This window comes from Syngnathus scovelli, chromosome 13 (genome assembly GCF_024217435.2).
Source record: "Syngnathus scovelli strain Florida chromosome 13, RoL_Ssco_1.2, whole genome shotgun sequence".
Taxonomy (NCBI): domain Eukaryota; kingdom Metazoa; phylum Chordata; class Actinopteri; order Syngnathiformes; family Syngnathidae; genus Syngnathus; species Syngnathus scovelli.
In genome coordinates this window covers 4749984-4768372 of record NC_090859.1, presented here as the reverse complement: position 1 = coordinate 4768372, position 18389 = coordinate 4749984, and the positions used below count along the sequence as shown (strand labels likewise).

At 40.6% G+C, this 18389-nt stretch overlaps 1 protein-coding gene across 4 annotated transcripts; it reads left to right on the top strand.

The window, feature by feature from the left end:
* The first annotated feature begins 658 nt into the window (after positions 1-658).
* dcp2 (decapping mRNA 2) lies at positions 659-17036 on the top strand. Of its 4 annotated transcripts, none has more exons than XM_049738559.2 (11): positions 659-796; positions 3153-3304; positions 3813-3940; positions 4056-4154; positions 4241-4393; positions 4492-4604; positions 4913-5017; positions 5232-5331; positions 5614-5703; positions 14597-14648; positions 15786-17036. In XM_049738559.2, the coding sequence occupies exons 1-11, from the start codon at positions 783-785 to the stop codon at positions 15917-15919; spliced, it is 1140 nt and encodes a 379-aa protein (XP_049594516.1). In that variant the 5' UTR covers positions 659-782; the 3' UTR covers positions 15920-17036. The 4 variants fall into 4 exon arrangements, with proteins under 4 accessions (XP_049594516.1, XP_049594515.1, XP_049594518.1 ...); XM_049738558.2 differs by lacking the exon at positions 659-796 and adding an exon at positions 1299-1555; XM_049738561.2 differs by lacking the exons at positions 659-796; positions 5614-5703 and adding an exon at positions 1299-1555.
* Positions 17037-18389: the final 1353 nt, after the last annotated feature.

Sequence of the window (18389 nt, the reverse complement as noted above, 5' to 3'; positions counted from 1 at the left end):
AAAATATCAGTTTTGTTTCAGAAAAGTGTTGTTTCACTAAAGCAACCCAAACACACCGTTAATAAATACTACATTTTTATTTTTCTCATTATTTTTGTGTTGTGAAAACCTCCTCTCCGTATACGATAGACTCGTTCATAGCTAAAATTCTGAGAAATGGGTTGGAGCAGCGTAGGATTTGGTTATACAGTATTCTGAAGGTACAGCCAGCCTACTAATCGGTTTAATTAATCAAGAAAATTGTGTTTTGATATTGTACATAGAGCTTCTGTGTATGGATGGGTTTCATTTAACATGTCCAATGGCCCTTTTGTGTAATTGAATTCTTCCCACTAACGTCAACGTTCAGGTCATTACCGCAAAAATTTCACTTGCAAGCACTCCGCTTTGTACAGCCACGCCCATTTCTTTTCTTTTTCCTTTCTGTTTTGCCAAATAAAGGTAGGACAAACCCAGGCGGCTCGGGTAGCACGTCCGCCTCACAGTTAGGAGGGTGCGGGTTCGATTCCACCTCCGGCCCTCCCTGTGTGGAGTTTGCATGTTCTCCCCGGGCCCGCGTGGGTTTTCTCCGGGCACTCCGGTTTCCTCCCACATTCCAAAAACATGCTTGGTAGGCAGATTGAAGACTCCAAATTGTCCCTAGGTGTGAGTGTGAGTGCGATTGGTTGTCTGTCTCTGTGTGCCCTGCGATTGGCTGGCAACCAGTTCAGGATGTCCCCCGCCTACTGCCCGATGACGGCTGGGATAGGCTCCAGCACGCCCGCGACCCCGTGGGGACTAAAATGGATGGATGGAGGTAGGACAAACCCGGTTAAAAACAAATGTCGTGCCTGCTTTCTCTGATTTTAAAGCCGGAATAATGTACACATTAATGTGCAGGTATCAAACAAGAAATAGCTGAGTATCTATTTTAGATCCGAATACAGAAGCCTGTTAGTGGAGTTGACGTGTATATCAGATTATCTCTAAAGGCAGTATCCCCAAAGTACAAATTGTATTGTGGTCTGAAACAAAATAGTAATCATTCATTGACAAAATAACTAGCATATACATAAAAATTAAATAATATTTTTTCAGATTGGGAAAATGTTTTGGCTCTCCAACACGCCCGCGACCCTCGTGAGTTTTAACTGTTCGGATGATGAATAAATGAAAGAATGAGTTTATCACTCTCATAAACTTGATTTCGCTTCACAAACGTCTTACAAACTTTATATATGACGCTATAGCATTTTAACGGGCATCAGAACAAACCAATCATATTCCATGAAATAACTCAAGATAGCTCCTGATTGGATGGATAACTTCCTTTTTTCGTAGCTTAGTTGTCGCTCGCCTGAGAGGTTCTAAGCCAATATTTACAAGTTTTTATCGACTGTGGAGTCGGTTTTGGGCTCCTTCGGTAATAAGGATGTAAGTGGAGACTCGTGGATGTAGTTTGGCCCGCCTATGGCTTTTGTTCGAGTTCGTTTTTCATTAGAGCCTCAATGTTTTCGCCCAACATGGAAACAAAAAGATTAGAGATCCCCTCTGGCATACTGGACGACCTCTGCAGGTAATCAGATGCTTAATGTTGTTTGTTAACCATTTTTATAAACATAATATTTGCAGGTCTACACTATTCCGCTTTCTTTATAGAGCCCCGTTTCCAACACTTTTTAAAGATATGTTGTTGTTTTTATATCGTAAAATCGAACTTCGGCTTTCTGATCTATATTCAGTGCATTTACTGACGATGTTAGTGCTAGTCAGACGCTGCGCTTGACAATAGTGCAAAAATATCGATAGGATTTTATTTATTTATTGGGTCTCTTTTGCGCCAGAAGATGAATACCTGTCCCTGCTTGCACAGTGTAACGCGATTACTGTTGTAGTAACCTGGATTCATACACAATTGAGGCTCCATATACACAATTGAATGAAATTCACCAAGAATAACGTCGTCGCTGCTTCTGTAGGTCTTGTTTTCTTTCCGGTGTTGTGCTCGATTTGGTTCCCCCGTGAGGTTTTGTTCCCCCTGCCGCGGGAGCGCGCACGCCTTGTTTAGAAAGCGAAAAACCGATGCCGTACGGCGTCGTACGGCGTCAGCACTATGTTGTTTTCAATAAAAACATGAAGAATTCACGTTTGCGTCAGTCAATTTTAATTTTTATAACGGATTATTCTCATTTGATGTCTTTAAATTCATCCGCGTTCTGCCATTGAAGCGGGGTGCATTCAAAGACCAGTCGTACAGACGGAACACTCATTTATTTCACCAAAAAGCAACGATATAATTACGTGAGCTCTTTGCATAAACCTCGATGCAAAGAAACTCAGGTTCCCTCATTCCTAGCCCAAGTGACAGGGGGGGGTGGAACATATCCACTATGTTGTTTTCAATAAAAACATGAAGAATTCACGTTTGCGTCAGTCAATTTTAATTTTTATAACGGATTATTCTCATTTGATGTCTTTAAATTCATCCGCGTTCTGCCATTCAGGTAGTGTGGCAAATTTGAACAGGTTCCCTCATTCCTAGCCCAAGTTACAGGGGGGGAACATATCCTCTATGTTGTTTTCAATAAAAACATGAAGAATTCACGTTTGCGTCAGTCAATTTTAATTTTTATAACGGATTATTCTCATTTGATGTCTTTAAATTCATCCGCGTTCTGCCATTGAATCGGGGTGCATTCAAAGACCAGTCGTACAGACGGAACACTCATTTATTTCACCAAAAAGCAACGATATAATTACGTGAGCTCTTTGCATAAACCTCGATGCAAAGAAACTCAGGTTCCCTCATTCCTAGCCTACTGCCCGATGACGGCTGGGATAGGCTCCAGCACGCCCGCGACCCCCGTGGGGACTAAGCGGTTCAGAAAATGGATGGATGGAATACTAATTATGTTATAACGCAAGATAATGAGTAGCATATACAGTGGAGTGAAAATCATTCATATCCCTTGAACCTTTCCCCCATTACATTTCAACCACAAATAATTTTATTTGGTGTTCATATGATAGCCCAACATTGAATGGAAAGAAAATGATACATGACTAACATGAAACTAACAAATAAAAGTAGCTTTAAAAATATGGCATGCAAATTTATTATATTCCCTTTACTCTAATAACCCTAAATACTCCTCCTCATCCTGTTTGTATAGTCGATTCATTCTACACATTCCCAGTGAGGAAAGGGACAACGCTATCCGGGTGTGCTTCCAGATTGAGTTGGCACACTGGTTTTACCTGGACTTCTGCATCCCGAACACTCCGGCCGCTCCTCACTGTGGGATAAGAGACTTTGCCAAAGCTGATATCCTTTCTCCTCAAGTAACATTGCCAGTGGGATTTTCTCCTCACTTCTTGACACATTGCCAGTTTGCCACGCACTCAATCTTGAAATTTATTGAAATGCCATTGTTTGCTAAATAAAACTGTTTTTGTAATGCGAGGTATAACACTCATGACATTACTATAATGACAAATTAACATATTTTATCACTTTAAATCAGTTTACATTGTGCTGCTTATTCATGTGTGGTCTGGGGTTGTGGTCAACCCCAAAAATTCTTGGTCAATTTTCAGTCAAAATTTTTAACCATGCAGTTGGTCACTGGAGCAAAGGAAAAAAATACCGTTATTCCTAGATTAATTAAATCGACTACAGCGCACTGCATGCTCTTGACCCACACTCTCCATAACACTTATGGGCCTCATCAACAATTGGATGATGTGCAATGGGATACAGTGAAGTCAAACACGCATTTGTAATATCTGAATGTTGGTTTCAAGAACACAAGTTTTTCTTGACAGCAACAAACTTTTCCAACACTGCCCATTCCTTTTGCCCCATGGAGAAGATGTGCAGAAAGTCCTCGAACAGTGGAAAGAGTACAAGATGGGTGTCCCTACTTATGGCGCAATCATTCTTGATGAGTTATTAGAGAGAGTGAGTTTTATTCGCAGTTACTCATTCAGCAATATTAGAAATTAATATTAATTTCACTTCAGTTGTTTTTGTTGTGCTAATAAATGACTAATAAAAACATTACTTTTCCCCCCAGGTATTGCTTGTTCAGGGCTACCTTGCAAAGTCAGGCTGGGGCTTTCCCAAAGGGAAAGTGAATGAGGATGAAGCGCCTCATGATTGTGCCGTTCGTGAAGTGAGTTGTGAAGCGACCACTGAATAACTGAAGGCAAAAGAAAATGTCTTCATGGCTTACCGTATGTGCTATATGTCTCTCCACAGGTGTTAGAAGAAACAGGCTTTGACATTAAGAATTGTATTGACAAAGATATGTACATAGAGCAGAAAATCACTGACCAGCTTGTGCGGCTCTATATCATACCAGGAGTATCCAAGGATACAAAGTTTTATCCCAAAACGAGAAAAGAAATCAGGGTATGAAATCTTTTTATTTTTTTATTTTTTCTATTTAGAATTCCTTTTTTTAAAATGTATGATTATGTAATAATAGATTATCTTGGTTTCTATTTTAGAATATCGAGTGGTTCCCGATTGAAAAGCTACCATGTCACAGGAACGACATGACCCCAAAGTCTAAACTTGGACTTGCCCCCAATAGGTTTTTCATGGCCATTCCATTCATAAGGTAGTGTATGTGTGGAGAAAAGAGTGGTTGTTACTCTACTGTGCAATTGAATTTGAAGTTGCTGCCTGCAAAGTTATTTTATTTGGATGTTACGTTTGACATAGTAAGTGTGACATGTTTTTTGAGTGTCTGAAAAAGGTCACAAGGAGGAGTCATGCAGTATCACCTATGACATAATGGCTTTCAATTCTGCAATGTTATTTCAGAGCATTGCGACTTGTCAATTGGTTCTAGCTACCCCGAGAGCTGTTTTAATTTTTTTATGTGACGTGAACCACTGATTATTTATTTCTGCTCCCCTGGTGCAGGCCGCTAAAAGACTGGATTAGCAGGCTGAAAGGTGAGCCTCCAGAAAGTGATGACGACTTTGCAAGCAATGGCACCACTCCGGGCAAAACCTCAGACAATACACGGTAAATGCAGCTCATCAGTCTCAACTGAAACCTTTTTGCAGTTGATCATTATCTTATATTCGATAAAATGTCTGTGTCAGCAGAAGGAATAGATTAATGCTCTACTTTCTTTGCCACCATCAGTAGACTATCAACCCGATGGAATATACTGTACTTCTATCTATACATCAGTATTTTCCAATATTGTGTTATTGACGTTCTCTGTTTGTCTTAGATCCAAATCCCGGCGCATCACTGCTATTGAAGTATTTTCTGGAGATGGGTATACCAAATACAAGCAGCAGAAGGAGCTGAGCCAATATGAGCTGAACCAGGTGTGCAAAGACAAGTGACCTTGACACTACTATTTAAATTTCTAAGGTTATTCATCTGTTTGTATATTTATAAAAAAAAAAAAAAATCCTAATTAGTGTATTTGATTTGTACACCATTAACAATGACTGCCGTTGACTTCAAATAACATACTATTAACCCTCGGTGAAATTGGGTTGCCGCCCTCACATCAAAGTTCAGTGGCAATCACACGAGTGGTATGGCCAAATCATTTGACTTAATTGGCTATGTGTTTGCTTCATAACATTATTCCTTCTGTGTAGAGCCAACACTTAAAAGGCGATGGGAAGAAATCCCAGGAGTCATCTTATCTGAAGAAAGGACTAAATGAAAATGGATTCAGCAGCCAGCAGGTCAAAATATTATCCGTCTGTACAATTTCTTATAAAATGTATTGTTTAACTCTGATTGGATCTTGATTGCACTTTTTATTTGCTAATAACTAGTCAAGCTTCTACATCCGAATTTAATTCATTCCGGGACCTACTTTGTATGTTGAAATAGTCGTATGTTGGATCAAATATTAATATAAACTAGAAAATGCAATTTCTGGAGAAATTGCGTGTGAAGGCGAAGACTTTGAATAACTTCTTGGGGAATGCTGCCAAATGATGTTCAAACGAGTTGAATTACTTGAGAAATGTGGAAAATAGAAGTGTAAAATTAAACTTTGAAGAATTTGTGGTGAATATCAAATTTTTGGTAAGTGGGAAGTTGTGGAATAGGTAGGAAAATGATGAACAGTTAGAAGTTGGAACAAGTTGAATCGAATGAAAAATGTAGAAATTAGAGTTGAAAAATGAAATTTTTGAGAATTTGGCGTAAATTTCAAAATTGAAAATTTTGGTAAGTGAAAAGTTGTGGAATAGGTAGGAAAAAGATGAACAGTGAAAGTTGGAAAGGGTTGAATTGGTAAAGAAATTTAGAAGTTAAAGGGCGAGAGACATCCCTTTTTCCTTTCAGTAATGTCTGTCTTGATCGCGTTCTGCGTGACGCGCGAAATGTTGTAAACACAAACTAGCACGTCTTCTTCGGCGCATTATTTCTTATTCGTCTGTCTCGCTCTTGCTTCCTGCTAGAGCGCCCCCCTGGAGGCCGGAGGCCGTAAAAATCCATAAGTACGCCGCGCCACCATTTAAAGGGCTAGGGACATCCCTTTTTTTTTTTTCAATTAGAACAGAATTTGATAGAATGTATAAAGTGAACACATTTGCCGCATTGGAAATTAAAAATGGACACCGATTACTAAGAATAAAGCTGAAATGAAATGCCAGTTTATCGATCGGGTCCCGCACGAAGCCAAACTGGCGGCGCCATTACTGTGACGTCACAAGTTGTACATCTGGATGTCAACAAACCCAAACAACATGGCAGATGATAGCGACAGCTCCGTTTCTAGCGGCAATATTAGGATCATTTTATCCGATTCGGAAACCTCTTTTGACGCAGAATATGATGAATCTAGCAGTTCACTTGAGCTGAGCTGAGCTCATTTTCTGAATTGTGCCCCTCCCGTCACTCTGGTTAGGTTGGCATAGTAAAAAGTGCTCTTGGGGGCTTTAGAGTGCCGAGTTGATCTTGGCACATGAAGACATGACCACCTGCAACGTTTGGTTTAGGTTTTATAAGCATTTTTAATTTTATTGCTTAAATCGCATTTTCTCGACGAGCTGAGCACGTTTTCTGAATTGTGCCTCTCCCGTCACTGTGGTTAGGTTGGCATAGTAAAAAGAGTAGAGTGCCGAGTTGACCACTGCGCATGGAGAAATGAACATCTGCAGCGTTTGGTTTAGGTTTTAGGCGCATTTTAAATTTTATTTCTTAAATCACATTTTTTCGCCAAGCTGAGCACGTTTTCTGAATTGTGCCCCTCCCGTCACGCTTGGACATACTTTTCAAAGTCAAAGTCTCAAAGTCTCCTTTATTGTCAATTCCTCCGCATGTCAAGACACACAAAGAGATCAAAATTACGTTTCTCACTATCCCAGGGTGACAAGACAGAGTTCACAACGCACATACAAGTAAACAACACAGGAAAATTAAAACAAGAAGATGAACAATAAGAGTGATAGCACGCTAGCCGCTCCCGATGCACAGCAGAGTCCGGACAGATAAGACAGAGTTCACAACGCACATACAAGTAAACAACACAGGAAAAATAAAACAAGAAGGTGAACAATAAGAGTGATAGCACGCTAGCCGCTCCCGATGCACAGCAGAGTCCGGAAAGATGACAGTCAACTAGGCCACTGTGAACACGAGCACACAGCAGGCACGCACTGTCTGGTTCGTGGATCCTATCAGGCGAACGCAACCCATCTTGTCGTCCCGCGAACGAACATACGCCAGGATAATGGAAGGCACGGCTAGGCGAGCTGGGTTGGCCGCAAACCTGGCCCGACGTCTCCGCGCTGGCCCCTCTTCTCTTTTTGTTTACATTCACTGAAGCTAAACGCGTACAACTTGAGACGTCACTTCCGGCTGGCGGCTCGGTGCAGTCAAACTCGTCTGTGCGGCAAATTTAAATTAAATTTTTCAGAGCAACAGCTTCCTTTTCGTTGTTTCGAGCGTCAATTTATATTTATAAGCCCATAAGCTAACTAAAACCGATTTATACATATATCGGTGTCTCTAGCCCTTTAAAGCAAATGTTGAATGCCTCAAAGAGAATGAATGGGAATTTTAAAAAAAATTGCGCCAGAAATTTTTGAAATTTGGAAAAAAACAAAAACTACAAGTTCAAGAGGTTACCTTTGGAGTTGAAAAGTTGAAACAGGTTGAATCGGACAAAAATTTAAGTCACTTCTGGTTTCATTTAGGGCACTTCTTGTTGAAATAAGGTCACTTCCAGTTTATTTGGGGCACTTCCGGTTTAATTTAGTGCACTTCCGGTTTAGCTGAGGTCACTTCCGGTTTATTTTGGGTCACTTCCTGTTTAAAAAGGTAACTTCTGGTTTATTTGGGTCACTTCCGGTTTGATTTGGGTCACTTCCAGTTCACTTCCGGTTAAAATTGGGGCACTTCTGGTTCACTTCCTGGTCATATTGGGTCACTTCCTGTTCATTTTGGGGCCCTTCCTGTTTGTTTTGGGGCACTTCCGGTTCATTTTGGGGCACTTCTGGGTCAATCCCAAGATGGCAGCCACACTGTTGAAGTGAGGGTGAAGGGGTGAATTTGCTAAGCATAGTGGAAGTGGGGATGAAGGGGGCGAATATGGTAAGCATAAGGTGAACAAAGTGACTAAAGTTAGAATGGGTTGAATTGGTTGAAAAATGTAGAAATTAGAAGGGAAAAAACTAATTTTGGAGAATTTGCGTGAATTTAGAATTTGAAATTTTGGAATTGAATTTTGAATAACTTCTTGGGGAATGCTGCCGAATGATGTTAAAACGAGTTGCATTACTTAAGAAATGTAGAAAATAGAAGTGTAAAATGAAATTTTGGAGAATTTGTGGTGAATTTCAAATTTTTGGTAAATGGGAAATTGTGGAATAGGTAGGCAAAAGATGAACAGTTGAAAGTTGGAACGGGTTGAATCTGTGGAAAAAATGTAGAAATTAGAAGGGAAAAACAAAATTTTGGAGAATTTGGCGTGAATTTCAAATTTTAAAATTTTGAATTTTTGGGAAGTTGTGGAATAGGTAGGCAAAAGATGAACAGTTGAAAGTTGGAATGGGTTGAATCGATTGAAAAATGTAGAAATTAGAGGAGAAAAAAATGACATTTTGTGAAATTTTGCGTAATTTTCAAAATTGAACATTTTGAATTTTTGGTAAGTGGGAAGTTGTGGAATAGGTAGGCAAAAGATGAACTGTTGAAAGTTGGAACGGGTTGAATCGGTGGAAAAATGTAGAAATTAGAAGGGAAAAATGAAATTTAAGAGAATTTTTCAAATTTGAAATTTTGGAATTTTTGGTAAATGGGAAGTTGTGGGAAAGGTAGGCAAACGATGAACAGTTGAAAGTTGGAATGGGTTGAATTGGTTGAAGAATGTAGAACTTAGAGGTGAAAATTGAAATTTTTGAAATTTTGCGGAAATTTTAAATGTGAAAATGTGAAATTTTTTAATTTGACAATTTTGGGAATGTCGAGAATCGTCCCGAATGTGCTGAATGATGTGAATTTCAAACTGGAACGATGTAAATGTGAAATTTTGAATGTGCCATTAAGAATGAATGGGGAAAAATTTGTCGGAAATTTGCGAATTTTGCAAAAACCGAAAATCTTCGGAACGAAAAAAATGGGAGCGCTCATCTCGTGAATATTTGGAATACGTCAAAAGTGGAATGGAGTGAATCAGTTGAATTATGTGGATGTAGAAGGACAAAAAAAGTGAGGAGAATAAAAAAGTAGAATAACGTAAGTGTGAAGGCCTTCGCCTTCAAACTAATAAATATAAAGACATAAATATAATAAAGACACTGTAATTTGTTTAATTCGTTCCACAGCCCAAAAAAACCCAAAATTAACTCTTTAATAAATACTGCAGATAATTAATTACACATGGCAATCAAACAAATTATAATTATATGAGAGAGAGATGTAAAAAGAAATAAATTACAAAGAAATAATCAATTAAAAAAGGGTGTTGTATTGTCACTGTACCTTAGAGATACATACGTTCTGTAACTTACAGTATGTGAACTTCAAACTAACTTAGCTTGTTTTTTTTTTACACTTCATATATTTTTTCAGTTTTTCTTTTTTTTTTATATCCAACTTACATAATGTTAATTTAAAACTATCCATCCGTTTTCACGGGGGTCACGGGCGTGCTGGAGCCTATCCCAGCAGTCATCGGGCAGTAGGCAGGGGACACCCTGAACTGGTTGCCAGCCAATCGCAGGGCACACCGAGACAAACAACCATCCACACTCACACCTCAGGGCAATTTGGAGTGCTCAGTCGGCCTACCAAGTATGTTTTTGGAATGTGAGAGGAAACCGGAGTGCCCGGAGAAACCCCACTCAGGCACGGGGAGAACATGCAAACTCGACACAGGGGAGGTGGAATTGAACCCGCACCCTCCAAACTGTGAGGCTGACTTAGCTTTTTTTATATATACGGCTGACTAGCTCAATCAGTAAGTGACATGACTTACAAACGGAAGACCCGGGTTCGATTCCCGGCAGGGGCACAATATGAGCAATGAGCGATTACCTTACCAACAGTCAGTGTGGGTCCTTAGGCAAGACCCTTAACGATACCGCCTACCTCAGAGATAATGAGAGTACAAGAAACGAAAGACATGCCGGCTCAGACGTCGCCCGGACAAACAAGGTCTGCGTCAGGTGCTGGGGAACCAGAGCACCCTGATGAAAAATGGGCTACTGGAACAAGACACAAATGGGCGAGATGCGAGAATAAGGATCTGTTGGAATGCTACTACTCTAGCAACCCGAGCAAGAGGGGTTACATGCGGAGAATGCGGGAACAATGGCAACTTCAATACCCACAGTCAACACTATCGGCCAAACAACTAGTAGCTCAATGTTCCAATATCCATAAACGGCACCTGCTATCACACCTCGAGATTGATGAGATACAACACAAATGCCATAGCGAAGGCCAACCAGAGCACCAGGTCAGAGACGAGTTAAATCCATGTAAAAGCCCAGAGGTTGGGTACGAAACCCCAATAAGCACAATCAAGCTGAACGAGGCAGCAACTGACCTGAAGAACAAGATCACGGTGAGAATGAATGCTCGGGAACCTAGATACACACTGCAGAGGCTAAGTGAAGTACCCTCAGAAAGTCTCCTAGAAGATGTGAATGCAGCATTGACAACAATTCCTACGGCTACCATCACTGAAACCAATGAGCTGATATACACCTCAGCAGCAGTGATCCTAGAAATGCTTGGCTACAAGAAGAATGACCATATGCGACCACAACAGTGCCCACCATGGAAGAGAAGGCTGGAGGCCAAAATCAAGATAGCACGGAGAGAAGTGAGCCAAATGACAGAGGCCCAGAAAGGTGCAATGAAAAAGTTCCCAAAAAATACAGCCATATGCCCATACCTGAAGCACTCGAAACTGCCAAAGACTCCAAGCCTTGGCCAGCCGCCTAAAGAGGTACACAAGAGAGAATGAAGCCAGACGAATAAACAGGTTGTTCACAACACAACCAGCAAAAGTGTACGCTCAGTGGCAGGGGAACAATAGCAGAGCAGACCCACCAAGGCTGGAAACTGAACAGTACTGGAAGGATATATGGGAGCGGGAGGCATCACATAAGAAGGATGCACAGTGGCTGGGGGCTCTGAGAAAGGACCACAGCAAGCTCCCTGAACAGAACCCAGTAACCATCACAGTGGCAGACATCCAGAGAAGAGTCTCAGGAATGAAAAACTGGACAGCACCAGGCCCTGACATGATCCACAGCTACTGGCTCAAGAAACTTACAACTCTCCATGAGCGCCTGGCAGCACAAATGAACCAGCTGCTAAGGGATGGGACTCACCCTGAATGGCTAACCCAAGGGCGTACGATCCTGATCCAGAAGGATCCATCAAAGGGTACAGTCCCATCCAACTACCGGCCAATCACCTGCCTCTCCACAACATGGAAGCTGATGTCGGGCATAATATCAGATAAGATCAGCAGGCACATGGATCAATACATGAGCACTGCTCAGAAAGGGATTGGTAAAAATACCAGAGGAGCAAAACATCAACTCCTGGTGGATAGAACAGTCACCCAAGACTGCAGAACTAGACGTACCAACCTGAGCACTGCCTGGATTGATTACAAGAAAGCATATGACTCAATGCCACATACTTGGATCACTGAATGCTTGAGGCTGTACAACATCAATGGGACTCTGAGAACCTTCATCGCCAACTCGATGAAACAGTGGAAAACCACACTTGAAGCCAATGGCAAGCCACTTGCACACGTGACCATCAAATGTGGTATATACCAAGGAGACGCTCTGTCCCCAATGCTGTTCTGTATAGGACTGAACCCCCTCAGCCAAATAATCAACAAGACGGGCTATGGATACCAACTCAGGAATGGGGCCACCATCAGCCACCTCCTCTACATGGATGACATAAAGCTGTACGCTAAGAACGAGCGGGACATTGACTCCCTGATCCACACTACCAGGATCTACAGCTCTGACATCGGAATGTCATTCGGACTTGAGAAATGTGGCCGCATGGTGACTAAAAGAGGAAAGGTAATCCACACAGAGGGGGTCTCACTCCCAGAAGGAACAATAGCAGACATTGAGGACAGCTACAAATACCTTGGAATTCCACAGGCAAATGGCAACCTTGACGAGGAAACAAGGAAAGCAGCCACAGCCAAATACCTCCATCGAGTAAGGCAAGTCCTAAGAAGTCAGCTCAATGGCAAGAACAAGTCCCTAGCCATTAACAGCTACGCCCTACCAGTAATCAGGTACCCTGCAGGAATCGTACGGTGGCCAAAGGAAGATATACAGACCACAGATATCAAGACACGGAAGCTCCTAACCATGCATGGAGGGTTCCATCCCAAGTCCAGCACCCTGAGACTGTACACTAGCCGTAAAGAAGGAGGCCGAGGACTAGCGAGCGTGAGAGCCACGATCCAAGATGAAACATCCAAGATCCATAAGTACATCAGGGATAAGGCCCCAACGGATGACGTGCTCAGTGAATGTCTCAGACAATGGGCATCAAAGGAAGATGAGGTGCTGGAGGGACCATCATGGGAGGACAAGCCCCTACATGGGATGTACCACCGAAACATAGCTGAAGTAGCTGATATCCAGAAATCCTACCAATGGCTAGAAAGAGCTGGTCTGAAGGACAGCACAGAGGCACTGATCCTGGCTGCACAAGAACAGGCCTTGAGCACCAGAGCAATAGAGGCCCAAATCTACCACACCAGACAAGACCCCAGGTGTAGATTGTGCAAAGAAGGTCCTGAGACAATCCAGCACATAACTGCAGGGTGTAAGATGCTGGCAGGTAAAGCATACATGGAGCCCCATAACCAAGTAGCTGGAATAGTGTACAGGAACATCTGTGCAGAGTATGGACTGGAAGTCCCAAGATCCAAGTGGGAAACACCTCCAAAGGTGGTAGAGAATGACCAAGCCAAGATCCTCTGGGACTTCCAGATCCAGACAGACATGGTAATGGCGAACCAACCGGACATTGTGGTGGTGGACAAAGAGCAGAGGAAAGCCGTTGTGGTTGACATAGCCATCCCAAATGATGGTAACATTAGGAAAAAGGAACATGAGAAACTTGAGAAATATCAAGGGCTCAGAGAAGAGCTGGAGAAGACCTGGAGAGTTAAGACTTCAGTGGTACCTGTGGTCATTGGACAGTAACCCCCAAACTGGAGGAGTGGCTGAAACAGATCCCAGGAAAAACATCTGACATCTCAGTCCAGAAAAGTGCAGTACTAGGAACAGCAAAGATACTGCGTAGAACCCTCAAGCTCCCAGGCCTCTGGTAGAGGACCCGAGCTTGAAGGGAAAAAGAGGCCACCCACGGGGGGTGAGGAAAAGTTTTTATATATATATATATATATATATATATATATATATATATATATATATATATATATATATATATATATATATATATACGTGTGTGTGTGTGTGTGTGTGTGTGTGTGCGTGTGTGTGTGTGTGTGTGTGTATATTTTTTTTTTTTTTTTTTTTTTTTTTTTACGTTTACATTTTAACTTTCATCTTCACCCTCTTCACTTCCACTCAGTCCAGGCTTTCTTTTCTTTGCCACACTTTGTTCACTCGACCGCTCTGCAGATATTTTTAAGAAAGACGTTCCAGGGTAGGGCTCTGACATTTAGAGATGATGGTGATCCCCTTGGATGGCTTGACAGCTTTGAGAGCTTCCTTCTGCTTAATCGTCGTCGCTTGATCGTCGAAATTGTTGACATGTTCTGGCCATGTTGTTTCGCAGAATCACTGACACACACTCTACGCTCATGTTTTTATATGATTTCTTTTAATTGTAAGGAAATCATCACCACCTTCCTTTTTTCACCACTACTACCATTTGCGTTAGCCTTCTTGGGATATGATAACGTGACGCTGTCGTCATCCCGACATGCCGCCGTCTAGCGGGCTAACCGCGATGACATATGTTGGGAATTACTTCGGATGTTGAGTCAAAACATTTGATCAAATTTCACATCGTATTTTAAAAAATTCTAATGTTTAAGCAATCGTATAGAGAGGTTTGACTGAAATGTCGTTTCATTTACTATTCATACAGAAGGAAGATAAACGGGTCATTTCCAGAAGACTCCAAGACATATTTGAGAAAGGTATGTTGTGTGGTTGTATGGACATCTTGCCGAGACCATTAGCTAAGATAGTCATTTTACCAGTGGAGTGCAGCAATGCACTTGATATGTCTACTCTGCCTAAAAAAAGACGACGAAGAAGGGCAAAGACGACGAAGAAGTGACTATAGCTAATGCTCCACAACAGCTAGAATGTTTGCTTGGCTCCAGTCATAATTGCTCAATTAATTCTATAGCAATTGTGACGCGGATTGAGTTGTTAGAATCGTCAGACATGCAGCTACTATGGTGCAAGCCACATGTCATTTTTTAATCGAGGCTTGAACAAAGAGTCCGTCGCAGGACCCAACATGGCATGTTCAACATGGCAGAAAAAGCTTTATTGTTATATATGCCAACGGTTGTCTGCCCTAAACATGTGTTGTTTCTTTTTTATTAATGACTTTCAGCCCCCCCCCCCAGCCATCATTTGAAAATGTTTTGTGCAGCTTTGCAACTTGTTGCATTGTTAGCATTTGAACTAACAATAGAGGGGGGGTTCGAGCTCTGTGATCAACATGCGCATTTGTTTGATTTCATCAATTCAATGGGGAAGATTTGCAGGCTAGTTCATAGACGATTGAAAAGAACATCAGGTATGATTTCATGTGCACGGACTCCAAACATTCTCTTAAGATGTGTCAACTGACTTTCCAACATGCTTTAAGTTTGTAACCTTCATAAGTGCCCAATCGAACGAGTGAACAAACTATTCATTTGTGTACAGCACTAAAGCGCGTGCGTGTGTGCGCGCACGCGTGCATTCTCTTAAGATGTGTCAACTGACTTTCCAACATGCTTTCAGTTTGTAACCTTCGTAAGTGCCCAATCAAACGAGTGAACAAACTATTAATTTGTGTACAGCACAAAAGTGCGTGCTTGTGTGCGCACACGCGTGCATTCTCTTAAGATGTGTCAACTGACTTTCCAACATGCTTTCAGTTTGTAACCTTCGTAAGTGCCCAATCGAACGAGTGAACAAATTACTATTCATTTGTGTACAGCACAAAAGCGCGTGCGTGCGTGTCAGGAGTTGGCACGCAATGAAGCTTCCTCGGGTGTGAGTCTGTCTTCTATGTAGTATTGGTGTGTACTGTAGCTGAATGTCTCTTTTTACAGGTGGGATTTCATGCAGTTCTTTTAATGGTCAACAGACTGCCCATCAAAAAGACTTGGAGTACCTTCTGTCATCCAAAACATTCCTCAGTTTTAAATTTGACAAAGATGCCATCATGAGATGTTTTGACTTCTGAAGGTTGTTAAGAAATGTACACCTGATATTTGTTTCATGTCAGTTTTACATGACAACACAGTGTAAGGACAGTTTTCATCTAGCAACCTTCCTCAGTGTGAACTTCTGACATTTGTTTGACATTTGAGTACATTGGTGTGGATGATCGGCCAAGTAATTATTGTTCAGCTATTTGTATTTTACTCATTTCTAAAAACCAATTTCGTATATATGCCTCTAATTAGTTGCAATTTTCTTTTGAATCCTGAAGGAAAAAAAGCTGTTTAAATTGATTACTATCAAATAACTAAAATTTTACAAAAAAAAAATAAAATATATATATATATATATATATATATATATATATGGAATGTGATGTATTATTTTTGTGAAACAATGTGTAGTTGGTCTTATTTTGAAAGTTGTATCGAATCATGTATGTGTGGTTACCATTATTGAAATGAATTAACAATAAAAATGTTTTTATGAACACAATATTTTTAGTCAGTCAAGTAACGGTAAATGATCCTAGGTCGCTCACCCAATCTTTAACTTACCTGGTATTTTTTCTAATTTCCAAGACAAGTTACATTGTTTTATTTTAAATTTCATAGCCACGTGACATTTTACACTTTGTTGATATTTTTAGTAAAATATATTTTTAATAATTGTAACCACTAAGCACCACATTTTATAATTTGACTGAAATGTACTCTTTACTGTGTACTCGTTTGAAAGGAAATGTATGACTGGTCTTTGCTGCCAACCAATGGATACCAATTTGTTAGACTTCTTCTGTCACAGTTTGTGTTGGATTAAAGAAGAAAAAGATTGCCACAATAAACCCCAAGGATCGTTAGGTTTAACTTTCTAAAATGATGCCTCTTGTATTTAAGACACATTAATTTCATTGCTTTTACGCTAAAACTAAGTCGTCATGTTTTTGTGTTATTTTCCAAAAGATCTGTTGTACATTCACATGAAATGACTATTTGAATGTGAAATATAGGGTCTGTTTGAAAGTTTGATACCGTGTTTATTGTACAGATAGTGGTATGTTAACTACGGTGGATTTTGAGTGATTTGACTGACCTGACTTCACAAAATGTAAAATATTATAAATAAAATAAGTTTTCCTATCCTTTCGTTTTGGGATTTTTATTTTTAAATTGTACTTTATAATGGCCAGAGCTGTCGGTCTGATGAACTCACACGACTCATAGAGACTCAGAGACATCACTGTGCAATAACATCCTGCTCTCGCCACTTAAATGTTGTTAGTTACCTGAATGTTGTCAGTCACTTAAATGTTGTACAGAGGCTGAGATCAACCGGAGTCGAATTCCCTGTTTGGCATGCACAAACTTGGTCAATAAAGCTGATTCTGATAAAGGACTGTGACTGAGCAGACATACATATTTGATCACCTTATAGGCCTATTTTTTTTTTAATTCTGTAAAAATGACATGTTGGACAATGAGAAGTCCTGTGAGGTGGGCAGATTTAGTCAGAAGACATTGGCAACCCATGCAGGCAGAGGAAGGCAGCTCAGAGGTCCTCGTGGGTCCTCATCAGAAAACAGCCCTAGGTGAATCTTGTTGGAGTGGACAAAAGCTTGCGTCATATGCAGAAGTGTGGGTGTGGTCGCGCGCAGATAGCTGCAGGCAAGTGTCTGTTTTAGGCCCGAGAGAGCTGGGAAACCCCAATATAATTTGGTAATTTAATAATTTTATGATTAATAATCTTAGAGATATATGGAGAGAAAATAACTCAGAAATAAGAGAATTATCATGGTTAAAACTGAATGTAAATCCAGAATTGATTACTGGTTGGGCACTGGCAATATTTTAAATTTTGTTTTATTTTAATTCAATGTTTTACCAGGTAGGTCAATTGAGAACATTTTCTCATTTACCATGACGACCTGGAGGCAAGGTGTGTGAAGTGTCTTGCCCAAGGACACAATGACATGTGACTGTGACAGAGCTAGGGTCGAACCGTCAACCCTCCGGTTAGTCGACTCGCTCTCCTGCCTGAGCCACGGTCGCCACAAATGTATAATATATAATATCTCAAACTACAAAAGTTTCAATTTCCAAAGCACTTATCAGATCACTGTCTTATTATGTTAGCTTTAGAACCTGCTATCAAGAAAATATATCCGAGAGGCTATTTGAAAATTAATGCCAAATTGTTAGAAAATGAAGAGTACTGTAACAAGATAAAAAATGTGATTACTGAAATAGAACATGATAACACAATTATTGGTCCTATTAATAAAAGAGAATTTCTAAAATTCAGGATTAAAGAAACAAGTATACAATTCAGTAAGATTTTAACACTTAAAAACAAAGAAGAAAATAACTATTGCAAGATTTACATTCTGTTTCTAGCAAGATTAATTTAACTTCAGAAGATAAAATTAGAATTATGGCAGTACAAAGTAATTGTGACCATTTCTATCTGAATAAACCACAGTGAGCTTTTGTGAG

What these genes read in the sequence shown, in the direction of transcription:
- dcp2 (XM_049738558.2), top strand. Translation starts at nt 1,488, where the DNA reads ATGTTTTCGCCCAACATGGAAACAAAAAGATTAGAGATCCCCTCTGGC. An exon ending in ATACTGGACGACCTCTGCAG is followed by an intron (nt 1,556 to 3,152) that starts GTAATCAGATGC and finishes CTGTTTGTATAG; the next exon opens with TCGATTCATTCTACACATTC. An exon ending in ATGGATTCAGCAGCCAGCAG is followed by an intron (nt 5,704 to 14,596) that starts GTCAAAATATTA and finishes CTATTCATACAG; the next exon opens with AAGGAAGATAAACGGGTCAT.